The sequence below is a fragment of the Lepidochelys kempii genome, chromosome 8 (assembly GCF_965140285.1).
Source record: "Lepidochelys kempii isolate rLepKem1 chromosome 8, rLepKem1.hap1, whole genome shotgun sequence".
NCBI classification, from domain to species: domain Eukaryota; kingdom Metazoa; phylum Chordata; order Testudines; family Cheloniidae; genus Lepidochelys; species Lepidochelys kempii.
Genome location: NC_136387.1, coordinates 2,387,583 through 2,404,023, shown reverse-complemented (window position 1 = coordinate 2,404,023; position 16,441 = coordinate 2,387,583). Strand labels below are relative to the sequence as shown.

The 16,441-nt window shown below is 38.5% G+C and overlaps 1 protein-coding gene across 9 annotated transcripts in view; it reads right to left on the bottom strand.

The window, feature by feature from the left end:
• Positions 1–16,441, bottom strand: part of EBF1 (EBF transcription factor 1) — a 334,181-nt gene that overhangs the window by 294,551 nt on the left and 23,189 nt on the right. For all 9 annotated transcript variants that reach the window (XM_073355192.2, XM_073355197.2, XM_073355193.2 and 6 more), the window contains exon 6: positions 15,696–15,764. In XM_073355192.2, the coding sequence (XP_073211293.1) occupies positions 15,696–15,764 (69 nt within the window). The remainder of the gene's footprint in view (positions 1–15,695; positions 15,765–16,441) is intronic.

The following is a 16,441-nucleotide window of genomic DNA, read 5'->3' as shown; positions in this document are numbered from 1 at the left end:
CCACACGAGGGCAAAATTACTTGATTTTTCCATCACAGGCCCTCTGTTCATTTATTTTTTCCTTCTTAGACCAAGGCTAACAAACTTCCTTGGACGTGAAAATCATGTAATTTTTTTGCCCCATAGTAGCTTCCTCTATGTAAAAATCTGACCTGTAAAAACAAACATACAGTGGCAGTGTACTAAAATATTTCCCAAGTATACCACTGTCAGACATCACAGCTAATCACGCTGTTTGAGAGAGCACCACAGTGATATTTTCAATCTCCTTTTCTGGAGAAATAAACTGCACTGATATTTTATGTTGTTACAGCTCTGAGAGAAGCCTAGAGTAGCTTTTCAGCTCCAGCATTTCTTTTTAACCATTTACAATCTATTGGAAGAAAAATTAAGCATGACATCAGCAGTGTTAAGATCCTGGTGATTATATATTTAAAAACAGCTATTAGTCAACAAAATAAAAATAATTAAGTAAGGAAAATTAGGGCTTGTTAGTGCACGTAATTATCAGAAGCATAAATAGAATAAAGGCAGCAATGCAGAAATATTATCTGCAGAGAAAATTATTCAAGTATGCATTTGCGTAACTCTGCATTTTAACTTAACCCTTTGAAACATTAATCAAACCATGGCTAATTATAGGAATTAAGGAATTAAACGATGGAATCTTCTAAAAGATATTATTTAAAAGGCAGTTTATACAATTACTTCTATAGATGTTTGCTTTAAAGAGAGAAACATTTCTACTGTAATGAAAAGGGTCTTAGAAAATTAAATTAACAAGGGGGGACCAGGCTGATATGAAACTAAATTAGCATCAAATGCAAATTACAGGGTACTTAATGGTAGAAACAGGTGCAGAGAAGGACCCTAAATGAGATAAATGAATAAAACATCCCTCTGCACAAATGTGGAAGCTGACACAAAGTCAATGATATGAATAATTCAGCAGTCTCAACACTGCTGTTGAGGTCAGCTTTCCTTGACCTTTGAAACAGGAAGTAAAATTCTGTCCAAATTTGAGTGACTGGAAATGTAACAGTTATTTGTTTAAAAGAACACCTTTTAAGAAAGACAGAATATATATATTGGATGATAACAAATTGAAGCATCGAATGAGTGTACTCCAGGAAAAAATATGCAAAATTAAGAACCTAATAAATGTAAGATCAGCAGCGCTTATAATATATTTGTTTCAATATGAAATCCTAAGAAAAGGTTTCTATCTCAGAATATTCAGGTCAATATGTGAATATGTGCAGCACTAAATGGTTTCATCGGTCTTTAAAAATACTTTAGCTGTGCTTCAGAAGTTATTCACAGCGTCAAAAAAATTTACATTTCAGGTGTCTTTTTTATTTTGTTTTTTAAATACAGCATTAAGGCATTCAAATTAGTTATGCAAAGCTGAGTAATCGATCATTTTTGTGCTATAAGCTTTCTTTAAAATAAAAAAAAAAAAAGCTCGTAGAATGTCTTTCTGGAACATCCTCTTTCTCTAAATCCTGATTTAATAAACATTTGAGTTTTAGAAATTTTAAAAAAATCATCTTCAAGAATAAACCACCCTGATAATTGCAAACTGTTAAGCACAGTCCACCAACGAAGGCTGTCGTTCTATATAGATATAGACACAAAGAGAGAGATTCTCATATATCAAACAGCACATCCTTCTCACACTTACAAATCTGGAGCATCTCCATTAAATTCAGTGGTGTTCCTTCATATTTATATTCATATAACTAAGAGCAGAATAGGACCCTGCATTTTTCACTTTGACAAAATGCTCAGGAAGAAATCTGGGTTCACATAATTTCTGACTAAAAGGTGTGATCCTAATTTCAAATTGAGTTTGGCACTAATACAGATTAATAAGGTATGACAAACAACTAATTTATCCAGGCTGAAAAGACAGGCAGAATATATACAGTATATCACCCCTGCTGCTTGTTTTACAAGGTAACAAAAGATGTTAGATAATACAAGTTCTCTCTCCTTCTCCTTTTGTTCTATTAATCTGTTCAGCAGCTTACCTGCTTACCTTTCATCTGTATAATGCACATCAGACACAAGAAAATCTTGTACTGTAGGCTTCATTTTATTTTCTACTTTTAGAATATCAAAATACCATGCTGAGGACTGAGTCTCAAGAAGCCTGTGCTATTAAATGAGCTGTAGCAAAGAAGTTTGAAAGGTAGTTGATCTTAAAGTAAGGTCTGAACGTAGCAGCACTGAAGATGCATATTAATGAGATAAACAAAATCATTCCTCACATTGCATAATCAAGAGTGGTAAACCAAACCTTGCTTATTTAGGGTTTTAGTTAATGACTAACCTGGGCTATGGCTTTGTGTGCCAAGCCTCTTTCCCTAAATGATAGCTATGAGAACCCAGCTGGTTCTAATTTTGAAACAACCAGTTTCTCTATTCCCCAAGTGCTAAAGAAAATAATCCCAGCAATCCACGACTACACGCTTTCACAGGGATAGCAGTGAGAATTTGACTGTAGAGATAATTAAAGTCATTCCCAAAACTTCCAAGGAAGAGGGGGAAAATAGGGGAACCTCTGACCTTGTTTAAATTACATTAACAACCAGTTAGCTTTGGAGAAGGGCAAAAAAAAGTCCTGTTTTTATAGATTTTTTTTAACTCTCCTCTCCTCTAATAGTTACAACATTTGCAAAGAAAATGTAATAGACTGCGGCTAGTAGGAAGATTAGAATGAGGTTTGGAGCATGGATGTTCCTAATTTGGCAAGAGCAGAGGGTTTTGGTAAACTTGAATAAACTCATGTGCAGCCACTGAGATCAGAATGGGTTTAAAGGGAAATGATACTGTAACAGCAATAAAAACAACTGGTACGGTATCTGCTTCGAACACTGACAAGATCTTTTCAAAATTAATGTTTCCTGCAGCCCTGCCATGAGCTAGGTCTAAAATAATTTTAATATTAATAAAACTCAAGAACATGTCAAACTTGAGCCAATCCTCTGACAATATTAGTTGGCCATGTCTTTCAGAAAACAGTGGGTCAGATTCTCACCAGGCATCATTTCATTGCCTTTGATGGAGCGATGTGATTCATACCAGCTGAGAACCTGGCCCTATGTGTGTCATATAAATAATGCTTTATTCACACCAAAAATAAATTGGTAGGCTCCTGTCTCTAATGACATTCACCACTCTGGATTCTGCACAGAATTCAGAGATGGTAAGAAAGAGTTTAAAACATGTGTAATCTCTGTCTGCACTATCTGCCTTTAACAGGAAGAAGAGATCAGCTCAATGAGTGCTATTCAGGGCCTCTCAATTAACCTGATTAGTTCAGCACACTGCTCTCATGAATGACACCTTATCTTGAAAATGAAGGAAAAACTTCCTTCCTCATGGAGAGATAGGAGTCCCCTAAAGCCAGAAAGATGCAACCTATCAATGATTAGCTCCCCAGTTTCTTTTTCCTTTCCTAGCATACAGGTCACTGAGACCAGAAGAGGCAATGCCTGATTGGATTTTGTGTCCTAGGGATAGACTGTGCACGATCTCATCTGCCCAGGTGGCCTACAAGAAAGCTGGGAAAGGATGCCCTTTAGGCAACTGCAAGCCCCTTCTTTCGGAGTCAACCAGGCACATGATGGGATTGCTGGGAGCAGGCTGCAATTCATTAACCCTTCAATAACTAAAGCAGCCCATGAATATAATAACTGCATGCAAGAGGTAGAAGGCTATGACTCTCCAACCTTCTGCAGGGCTGTGTAAAACAATGGCTTGTTTAAATGTGTTGTAGTTGGAAACTGGTTTCATATTTGACAGACTAATGGGACATAACTGTGTAACTATGACAAAAAAGTATTCACAAAATTCTCTTATTTCCCCCAGAACAATCTCAGATTTTTTGAAAAAAATCATGCTACTTATAGCAACATAAATATTAACTAATAGCATGTTACCCTCTCAAGCATGGATGGCTGCGAATGTAAACAGGGCTGGCTCTGTTAGGAATACACTCCAAGAGTTAATAACAACAACAATCAGGAAAAATAGCTAAGTAAGTTAGTTACAATATTTGAAACAATCATTTACAAAGCCCCAATGCCTTTAAGGATATTAATACTCCAGGCATTATAAACCCTCGATGATTTGATGGGCATTAATATTCCAGTATTAGAAATCCCTGTTTTTAAGGTATTTATATTCTACTGTATTAATACTCTTGTAGTTTCTGACAAATTAAGCTACCACTGGCAGAGTGAGGCACTTTTTTGAAACAGGAACTTTTCTCATATCGTAAGTTGTACAAGATATGACAATTCCTATGCATAACGGATTTTATCTAGGGGTTTTCCTCCTTCGTCAGAGCATGGTTTATTCAGTTTTCCAAGAGTGCCAGAGCTATTCCTGAAGCTGGACTAATTAGGCTTTAAAACAAAGTAGCTTGACATAGCCAAGAGCCTGTCTTGTCTATTTAGATGGTAAGCTTGCTGGGGCAGAGAATGTCTCTACTATGTGACTCTACAGTGCCTAGCACAATGAAACCTGGGACAAGGCCAACCTAACAGCAGGAGAGCGGCTCCCTCAGGGAACATGCTGCCACGGGCTCTCCCAAACCACACAGCTGCCCACTGCTCCACTCCTTGAGAAAGTTACAACCCACAGAGCCATTAATGCCATGCCATGGAACAAAAGGGAGCCTCCGACGGATCGTTAATAAGAAAGCAAATTCTACGGAGAGGCTTTTAAAATGTAAGGAGTTCCAACTGTGAAGTTCTCAGCCGAGAGACTGTGACCCCCAAGGAAGATCACAGACAGGTGTCAAGGAGTCAGGACCATCCTGACGTCACCAAATTGCTAAATGGCAGCGGGGCCCAGCTAAATGGAAGGAGGGTTCCAGGGCGGGGTGTCAATGTTTCTGCTCTAGACCAAGAAGAATCCAACGCTGGATTAAGAAGTGGGAATCCACAGGGTATAATTTTTTTTTTAAATGCACTTCTGGACGTGGGGCCAGACTCCAATCTTAGATGAGTGGCATCCGTTAGAATGCATTTTGGAGTCTGCTCATGCACACAGGTAACAGTAGATTTTTCCAAGGTATGCAGAGATGCATCTGGGATCAGAACTCGGCCATTACAAGACTGAAGTCATGCAGAGAAACATGGAGCGTGTTAGGAAGAATCCTTACATCAGCGCTTAATAGCTCCAAGCAGGGCTAATTTTCTTCTTCTTTTAAAGCACAGAACTTTATAATGACAATGGAATACATTTCTCCCCTTCTTGTGACAGCCTTCTACAAAATCCAAACTAGGTAATATGTTTTTTAACATCCACTTATCAAACTGACTTAACATCTGGGATGTCAGCCAATGGTTATGGAGGGATATAGATGCCAAAAAGTCTAACTGAAAGATTATATTCAAAAAGATTACAAAAACGATGAGAATCCAACTGGATAGAAGTGGATAGTTATCCCAGTCAAAAAACCTGGAAGGCAGCCTAGACAATGATGGAGAAAATTACTGAAAATGATTTTTTGAATACCATCTGATGTTAAAAGAATTGATCTAACCATGGTTTTTCAGTCCTTGTGTTTTTGTTTTTGTTTTTACCCAGCAGAGCCGCTGACTATATCCTATAATAGTAACTCTTCCAAAAATGCTTTTGATATTGAGTTCATGAACAGTTTTGGAAGCGTCCAAGAGGATAGTGAAGAAAATGCAAAGGAGTTCCTGACTCAAACAGCCAGCCTGGCAAGACCCTGACATGAAAAGGGAACTTATTAATCCATTACCAGACATCTAGGAATGTTATTGTAATATTTTTTTAATTCAGTTCAGATGACAGCCCCTTCTGAAGGGGACAATGGCTTGGTACGATGGACTTTCTTCTGTGCAAGAAAAGATCACTTTTTAAAAAAAGCATCTGACCACGGAGCTGACTGAACAATCCTATTGGCTGAAATTGACATTTTATTACACCATTTAGAATGTCGGAGGGCTGGGGGGGAAATCAGTCAATTAAATCTGATTACACAGCAAGATTTTAGGATCTTTCCAACAATACCCTGTATCCTTAAAAACAAAATCTCATCTCTCTCTCTCTGGCACTGAAAGTGTTAAAGAAAACAATAAAAGAACAAGTGTACAGGGTAGGATTTACTGGCATTTACTTTTAATCTATGGTCCTTTGCTCTATGGCTTATCAGCCCTATGTCAGTCCTTTTTCCTCCTTTATATTTCATGAGGAGACCCACATGCTGCTACTGAGAGACAGAGCCCAAGTATCTGGAAGCTTTTTGTCAGGTAAAAAGAGAAGAAAAAGGAAAGGAACAAGAGAAAAAGCAAAGCTAAGAGGCATCTATTAGATGTCACTAGGCTTTTGTATTCATGTCAATGATTCAGGATTAGAGTATTTGAAATAATCTTATTGAGAGGAATCAAAAGCCCCACAGAGTGAGAGCCTGCCCTGTAGCATATGGCAGAGCAGTGGACAATATCTTATTAAAGATGTGTTAGCTAACACTATTACTTTTTATATTATATTACAAAACTATTGTGTCTCAAACAGTTAGCTAGATGGCATAGTTGCAGTATGCCATTTTGGAGGTTACTGAGCTGTTATAAAGCTATACAGATTTGCCAGCTTGTCTGCTTAAAACATTACATTTTATTTTATTTTTGTTCTTTCCCCTGCCCCGTGTTGCTGGAAAGAGAACCCTGCACTTCACCGTCAAAAGAAAAAGAGTCCAGAAGTGTACTGAGGACCACTCTGTTCCCACTACAAACATGGTGTGTGTTACACTGATCAGCCACTACGATTTCCACCCTGCTCCCGAATTAGTTTCATTGCATTTCAAATCTGTGCCCTTAATAAGAGAGGACATGGAATATGCAGAATTCACAGATTGCTTCTGCTATATCTTTTTAAAAAAAATTCAGACTCAGTTTTGCCAGGTTAAGGAAATTAAAATTCTGTTATAAATGAATACTACAAGTCTAAACCTTTATTTTCTCCAGGACAAAGGCTTGTAATTGGAGAAACAGCCCTTCTTAGGTTTATCTTCATCGGCTTTACCTTTAGAGGCAGCTAGAAACTAAAGACAAAACAGTACTGTTTGTAGTATTTCAACGACAGCAGTAAAAGTCTGTATATCTGGGTTACTTTCGAACTGTCCAGGATATAATTTCAGGGTAATGAAATAAAATATTTTAATAATTTCTTCACATAAAGCACAAATGAAAACCTCCAGAAGTATTGCTTTCCTATATCAAAATTTTAAAAGTAGTACAGAAAACTATTTATGCCACTTTTTAAAAGTCTAAAATACTGTCCTTAGCAAAAAAGCAAACACTTATTTGATACAGTAATATATTCTGATCACAAACTACCTCTGCAAAATTGCTAATGTGACACACTGGAAACTTTGTATGGCTTTTCTGTACTTTTCCAGAACTGTTACAGAAGAAAAACTGATACTACAGGAAAAGAGAAAACTCATACCAGAATGTATCATTTCTACTGGATGACATGCTGCTGTTTCAGACACTAAGTTAAACACATTTCTAGGATGTCACCCCAGTTACGATCTACATAGAAACCACTACTTGCTTTTTACTGTATTTTATATTTATTAGCAGTATGTTGTGTTAAAGTGATATATCTCCAGCGTAGTGAAGGGCATTTGAATATATCATGGTTATCTTCACAGGCGTGGCCATTAAAATGCAAACATACAGATTGTCATTTATTTATTAGATTAGGGTAGCGTTTCCCAAACTGTGTTCCGCGGAACACTGGTGTTCCGCCCTATGTGAATAGGTGTCCGTGAAAGAATCATAATTTAAAAAAAGGGTCTTGCACTTGATTTTTGTACTACTTTATACGCACTTTCCAGTTAGAAATTGTTAGTTCAAGTTATTTTACATTTGTATTTTTGCTTTGTTTTATAAAATAAAATATATTTGAGCATAAATAATGCAATTTTTTATTTGAAAACCAAACGACTACAAAATAATATTAGACGTGTTCCATAAATATATATCAGGTGTTCCGTGGCCAAAGAAGTTTGGGAAACGCTGGATGAGGGGCCAATTCTGGAAACCGTGATGCATGTGATGGTCAGCGGGACAGCTCGCACATTGAAAGTTACTCATTTGCATAAGCAATTGCAGGATGGAGCTGTTGGTTACATTCTTCTGCACAAAAAGCTGCCAGAGACACAGGCTACACATTTCATATTCAAAACAATTTTAGCCAATCCACAGTAAAATTTAGTATGATCTCCACAAACACATTTTATACCCTTCTCATTCCTAGCAATCATGTGTGTACTCCCACTGCGATGGCAAATGTTGAAATAAATCAGGGGATGAAGAAAGGATGGTAAATTTATCCTCAGCAGTGACAGTTTAGATAATGCAACATTTCTGAATTTTTTTATTTTCAAAAACTCTTCCCCGCCCCCCAAAAAAGGAGAGAGTTATGCTGAGTTGTATGGACTCAGGAAACTCCCTAGGCTGAGCGCGTCCTCTCAGCTCCATGACACTCTTTGAGGTAGCAGTTAGCATTAAGAAATCGATAGGTATGAAGAGCACATTTTAAGTTTTGTGAATGGAAACAAAGGAAAGTCCCCAGTCAAGGCGGGTTCTGAGTTCCTCCTGGGAATGGCTCACTTCAGGGGAGAGCTGAGCATGCTCTGAACTTCGTAGGGGGCCTGTAGCACCAGGCACCATCAGCTAAAATTTTTGCAGATGCCCTTTAATCTTGAGTGCCCAGCTTTCCACCCCGAGGCCTCATTTTCTGAAGTTCTGGGCAGGTCGCAGTGACATAACTGGAGTTTGGGGTATACCTTGGAAAAATTAAGCCAAAGATCCCCTCGAGTGCACTGCTAAAAATTGAGAACACAAAATTAATGCCCACTGAAAACGCTGGCCCCTAGTGACCAAGGCTAGGATTTTCAAAATAGCCTAAAGGAATTAGGTGCCAAAATCCCAGTGAAATTAAATGGAAGTTGGATGCCTAATTCTGTTGGATTCTTTAATTCTTAAACCATACAAAGGTAAAAAGTCTCTTCAGGACAGAGACCATCTATCTACCTGAAACTGGATAACATCTAGCACAATGAGACTCTGATCCTGGCTGGAGTCTCTGGACGCTAATGTGATATTAAATAATGATAATCAGGGATAAGATCTGAATGAAACAAAGCTCATAACCCTAACTGCAGATTGAAAAGGTATTTCTGAGAGAAGCAAGTAACTATTAGTGCAGTGTGTCATGTTTTTACAGAAACCCAGAAAACATAAAACCAACTGGAAATTCGGAACTGGGTTTCCGAGAGGTTCACAAACTTCTTGAGCAAAACTCAGACCATGTTAGGGGTTTGTACCATAGTTCTAAAACGATACGAAATTCTTTGGGTTTTTCCATCAAATCCCACAAATAAACATGTGGAAATCGTTTGGTTTAGGCCAATTTCTGCTTTGAGATTTTGGGTTCAAAGTTGAAACGCAAAGTGGAACTCAGGAGTGCGGGTAAGCAAGAGCTGGGGAGAGAGACACAACCCACATGGACTGAAACCAAAGAAAATACTTGCATAAACCCCTGTGACGTTCTCCCCCAATTCTATTTTATTGGAAGCAGGACTGAAGCCACATCAGGGTTCATTTCTATGCCAATTAGGAGTACCTCTAGAGCAGTGGTTCTCAACTCTGGTCCACTACTTGTTCAGGGAAAGTCCCTGGCGCGCTGGGCCGGTTTGTTTACCTGCTGCGTCCGCAGATGCGGCCGATTGTGGCTCCCACTGGCCGCGGTTCGCCACTCCACGCCAATGAGGACTGCAGGAAGGGAGGCCAGCACGTCCCTCAGCCCGCGCTGCTTCCTGCAGCCCCCATTGGCCTGGAGTGGCGAACCACGGCCAGTGGGAGCCGCGATCGGCCGAACCTGCAGATGAAGCAGGTAAACAAACCAGCCCGGCGCGCCAGGGACTTTCCCTAAACAAGCGATGGACCAGAATTGAGAACCACTGCTCTTCAGCCTATTTAGTGGTGGGGGAGGGTTTTAGACATTTGTATTTGACTCTCCTAGGTGACAAGTTTGTACTGACTGGAGCCTCCATTGCACTGTATGAAGGTTCAAGACTCTTTTGGTCACCTAGTTTACATGCAAAAACACTTTAGATAATACTTTGCAGATGTGCCAATCATAACCAAATCCTGTAGAGTGCTGTTTTGTTGCTACCCTCTCAAAAAGTCAAGTAACAGGCTTAAAGCAAATCACATTCACTGATCTAGGCTGAATTCTGTCCCTTTTGAGAACTTGCATGGAGCGTTAATGCATTTAGTCTGCATGATACAAGAGTAGCTGAATTTTACTGGGGGGGCGGCAGGGGAGATATTGCTCAGTCTGCTGGTACAGACAAGACAGCCTACTTCATGTATGTGCATGTAGGTAACATATTTTATATTCCCTTTGCCACAATCCTCCTTTCACCAATGTATGATCATTAACTTCCACTTTTCTGTTCCTACAATGTACCTTGCTTTGGATAAGTGAAACCAAAATGGCTTCTCATTTTATTCTACACTTGCATTAATACTGACTCCCTTGCTGGTATTATCCACTGAACAATCTACATTTCCATGAAAGTCATAGTGCCTTCTGATGCCGACCAAGCTGGAGAAGCAGCACATGTTAGACAAACCTCCTATCTCCCAAAATACACCTAGCAGTGATTGCCATCAAAGTCCCATGCCTGGTTGCAAGACAAAATGGAGGTATGGCCCAGGGTAACAGGGCTATCCCCCGTGTTCCTCTACTGACCGTATGTAAAAATAGGCCAATAGGGAGCATAAATGAAGGCCGGTGAAGACAGCTTTAAAACGCAGTCTTGTAGACCACACTGGTAGTTTAGTTCAGTTCAGTTCACCGCTGGTAATGGGACTTGGGATGCAGATACAGCCAATTGGGCACATCTTGGTATGTCTATGACCAGAATACAGAGTGCACTACCAGAGGGACAGATGTCCCTTCACTAGGTGTTACTAGCACCCATCTCAGACTGTTTCCAAGGTCACTGGCATGTGCTGAAATCTCCTTTGCCACTCTGGGCCTGTGCCATCTTGTTTCACGATCAAGGTTCTGTGGGCACTGAGCTATTCCCTTGCATCCAAACACCCATTGCTTCCTCACTAGCAAAACCCCCATCCTGACATCACCTCTCCTCGCTGATGATGGAAAAGCTCTGAAAAATGACCTGACTTTACGGCACTTCAGAGACCTTCCTTGGGCATGTAAAGCTACTGTTAAAGGCACTCATTGCCAAGTCTGCACTAGGCCGGAACCGCATATCTTGGGGAGGCAATAGGGCATAACTGGTGCTACTTTCCTGCAAAACACCTGTATTTCCCCTGCACAGCATTTTGGCATGAAAGAGGATGATCAGGCCCATAAAATACAATCCGCTACACGATGACTTTTAAAGCAGTAAAACAGAGGCAGTGAAAGTCATTCACGCCTCTTTTCATGTCACTGCACTATGAAATCCTATCTGCAAATATAAATGTTTTCAGGTTAGAGACTGAAAGATTTCAAAAAACACCTGTAAGCAAGTCAGTTCCCTAGACACCCTGGTGATTGGGTGCATCCCAGATAGATTAGAGAAAAATATTGATCAATCTGATAACTCCTATTGACAATAGCTCTGATTGGGCCAAAATATGTAAGCAAATGACAAATGCAATTTACTCCTCAGAAGTTGGGTCCATTTCAATGTGAGGAAAGATGGCAGTACGAGAAGCACTTTCAAGTTTTCACAAATTAAGGCCAGAAGAATCCATTATGATCACCAGTCGGATCTCCTGCATAGCAGAGAGTATAGAAATTCACCTGGTGAGGATTCCATCAAGCCTAACAACTTACGGTCGAACTAGACTGCATCTTCTAGGAAGACATCAGTCTTGAAATTTACCTAAATAGGTCCTCTTTTAAAATCGGTAAATTGCAGCACCGTCCATTTTCAGGTCATCACAATCACACTGACTAACCATGCCATCTGGAAAATGACAGAATTCAGGAATAGTATAGAACCTGTAGACTGAACATGACCCTTTATGCTGAAGTTAATCTGCCGCATGGTGGAGATTGAAACAACTATCTGTATTTATCTTAACCAGCAGGACTACTGTTTCCTAGATCCATCCATAAAAGGTAAAGAAAAACACAGCAAGCATTGGTATCTCAATTGAATATCTAGATCTACAATGGTCAGGTGGGTTAAAAGAAAGTTTGCAAGGGTGCCAAGATACGGAAGCAGCTTTCCCAAATCAAGAAATAATATAAAGTTCCACTTTCCACCCTTTGTGACTTTTGTCATTATCGTCTTTTCTGATTCTTACAAAGCAAACCTAATTAGAAAGCTCTCTCATTAGTCTTCCAGAAAAATTAGCACAGCTTATGCTAATTACTCCTGTAAAATTTAATAAACTCGTTGAAATGGGAATAGTCTAATGAGGTTTTATTTATTGAACTACGATAACTGTAAGGGAAAAGGTTAGGACACAGGGATATCTAGTGTGGTAATAAAACTACAATTTATTCAATTTCTGCACAGGAATTTTATTGCAAATCTTTTAAATTCAAATATGAGTTATAATTTGAATGTTAAATCAATCTAGAATTTAATATAATAACTGCAAGTGCTACATTTTACTTTATCTAGGATTACTACACAGCCTATAGCTTCGCTTGTAACAGGAATCATTGTGCATTTGTGTTGTGACAATAATACCCCTTTTACAATTAGTTCTTGGTGATAGAGCTTCACTTAGATACATGTGAAGCTGAGTTAGTGATCAAGTATACAGGCAATTCTAAAAAGATAATTCCACTGGTTTTTCCAGGAGCTTCCTTGAGATGACTGGTCTATAATAATAATAGATTTATACCTCTCTTCAGAGAAGAGAAAGACGCTAAATTTCTATAGTTCACTTTTATAATAGACTAAAATATAAAGTAATTTTCTGGACTGTTCTCACATGCACCTACTGAAATTTTTAACCACACTTTTAAGTAAATAAAAAGGTACAGTCCATATTTCTTAAATATCTAGTAAAAAAAAATCTAACTTTTAAGTTGATTGTACATGTTAACTTTGTAGCCATAAAGACTGCTCTATCTGTATCCCACAAATGGCTTTCTTGAATAACCAATCAAAAAGACAGTCACGGGGAAGAACAGGGCAGGGTTTTTCATATAAGTATGGCTGTCTAAAAAACGGTAAGAGTTTAAGTGGTGATTCTGTGTTAAAGTCAGATTAAATTCAAAGATAAGGCTTTATCAGACTGCAAGGCATGTGGGAGTGCTTCAGCCCAAACGTCAAATGAATTCTGCAAGCTCACATGCAAATAAAAATAGCTAAATATGGTTTTGCATCTCAATTGACACAATAGTTTAAGATTTAATGCATGCAGAAGTGACAACAAGCGCAACGAAACACACGTTCTGACTTGTGAAGACTTTTTTTTACAACAATTGTTAAAGTACTCCTCTTAAGCTATAGCAGCTCCATCTAGATGTCTTTATACTTTTCAAACCAAAAGGGGAAAAAATGAATAGGATAAATGTCACAAGAAACATCACTAAAGCCACTAACTGTATAAAGCACGTACTTATTTGGCCTAAATTGTCTGAGCTAGCCAGGGCCAAGAAAAGGTTTTAAGTACCCTACTGGGACAGATGCAAAGCAGCAACAATAGCCACACTAATGCGATCCAGGTAACACAATCCTGTTTCAAAAACACAGGGAAGGCTAATTACAGCACTGCTGAGTCAAATTTCTTATCCCATTGCAACCCACAGGAACAGGTCAAAATCAAATGTTATTCAAACCACAGTCATATCAACCTTCGGTATCAAAGTCACAATTTAAAACCAAGTGAAGAACTTAAAAGCTTAACCCATTCACAAGCAAAAGGGGGTTCAGTGCGGGTGGTGAGGTAAGATTTATATTATAATCTAAACAGCATTCAACTTGTTTCTTAAACCTGGTGTTCAAAATTGCAAGTTTTGTATCAGTTTAAGTAAATACTGCTAATTTGATCACTACTAGGAAGTTAAATCCATTTTTTCATATAATTGGTTTGTTGTTTTTTTTCCCTTAAAGCTGCTGACAATCTGTAGGGTTCACAGTTTAAATGAGTTGCAACTAACAGCTCTGCCTCTGCATATTGGATCGTTAAACAAAATATTTCTGTAAACCAGGTATTAGCATCTTAACATTTCACTTTTCAGTACAATGAAAAATGCATGTAAATTTTGTAGCTTTCATGTGGCTCAAAATGCCACTTTAACACCCTATTTTATACTGTTCAACTCTGCAGCCTACTTAGAGATATCTCTACAGAGATGTGTTTTTATATGTGTTCTTTTACTTCCCCTGGTGTTACCTAATTCTAATATCAGGTGAACGGAGGCATAGTTAAAATATATATGTTCGGAGATTAAAACGATCTCAAGATTAGATATTGTAACTAACCAAAACGTTTTCTCTAAGCTGCCAAAGAATGCGCTTGCTGAACAAACTCAAACAAGACATAAACCTGAAAGATTGCCTAAGCACAGTGCCAAGTGGTGCCTCTCTGCTATGTTCTCTTTTATATAATTCTGTTTTGATGTGGTGCTGAACAGATCTGACTCTTTACCTTTTTTCATAAAAATGGACACTCCAGCACAGAAGGTATTTTGAACTTAATATAGCGAACATTAACTCAGACAATAAGACAAAGAAGAACTATACTCTATACTCTGCCTTCTCTGAGTATAGGTTAGTTTCCCTTCAGGGTCCCTGTATTCACCGATTACTGCACGGTATTGCTTTCCCTGTTTGATGACAGACAGTTTCAGTCCTTCATGGCCATTTAACTCTCGCAGAGTAATGCCACATAATAAACTGTTTATCATATATGTTTCCGTACAATGAATTTCAATAATTAAAATATAAAAATGATTATTTGGCTACAACTTTGCATAATTTGCAAACAGACTGCAAATTGCTCAGAACAACTAAAACAGATTTATCGTTCTACAGTGATTTACTTGGTCATGTCAGATTAGTAATATGGATCTGTTTAAAAACACAATAATTAAGACAGGCAAAATGAATTAATCAACTGACAATATAGTCAAAATAGCACTCCAACCAAAGAAAATAACTGGAGAAAATCTTAGTTTGCAGATTTTTTTAAACTGTTCTTATGCATAAATAAAAACCTTAAAATGTAGATGGATTGCATCCAATAGAACTACTGTAGCTAAAAGTGATAATGATTCAAACATTTTTCAAATAAAAGTTAAATATTTATAAGCACCCAACCACATTCCATAAATCACAAACTATTATTTTATTCCTGAAGCTTCCCTGGCACAGCATGTGAATTGGGCCACAGAAAGTCAGCAAGAAAAATATCCCCTTTATGAACATGAATCAGATACAAAAACTAGAGCATTCCAAAGAGCAGGTCTCACAGTTACATTCCATATGGCCCTTCCACGGGAATCACAATTGCACAGCGCAACGAATTCGGTATCAACAACAAAATTTCATCCATATATATACACATAGCCCCTTTCCCATTAGCAACACAGCGCAGGTGTTTCATTATAATGAGGAATAAAATAAAATTGAAGGAAACAATAGCGGTCCTTACCTGTCAATTATCACTGGATCTGATGGAGTCTCATTTCTGTTGCCACAGCTTTTCTTGTCACAACACCGGCTACAGAGCAAAAGTGAGAGGATTTAGTGCAACCATTACACTGTAAAATCATCATTACGAACACAGGAGGTTCAAATTGCAAGCTAGAGTTACCATTCTGTCCCTGTCTGGAAATCAGTCGAATTTAGTGGGTCACATATGGGTTAATTACTATGTTTAACTTCTTGCACAGCTGGTTAGTAACGGCAAACATAAAGAGAAAGGGGTTTTGCCTGCTTTCAGGAACAATAGTTCAGGGATCACTTCAAATGGGGAGCGTGGTCTACCCCTTTTCACAGGGCCAATATACATATATCAAGACCAATAACAAGAGTGGGCTATTTTTCCAGTGTACATAATTTTAACATCTGGGTTGGTGCTCATATTATACTATTGGTTTCCAGGGGAAGCAGAAATTCCCAGCACAATATTTTCCCCTTTTAAAATACTGTTGTTAGCAGGGAAGCTAAACCAGAAACGCCATTGGCTGATGATTTTTATGCTTGAGTGTATCTGTTTCTCTAAGTTTTCAGAGAATTTTAATGATTGCTAACAGTACTATGGAAAGCACAGTGCTGCCGGCTGGTGCCCTGTATTAGGTCAGAGACAAAGCAGGCATATGAAACGTAAGCTCCCTCTACCAAAGAATTGCTCCATTGCTGACCTTGAGACTTGGATTCTTTTGAACTAAGGAACTA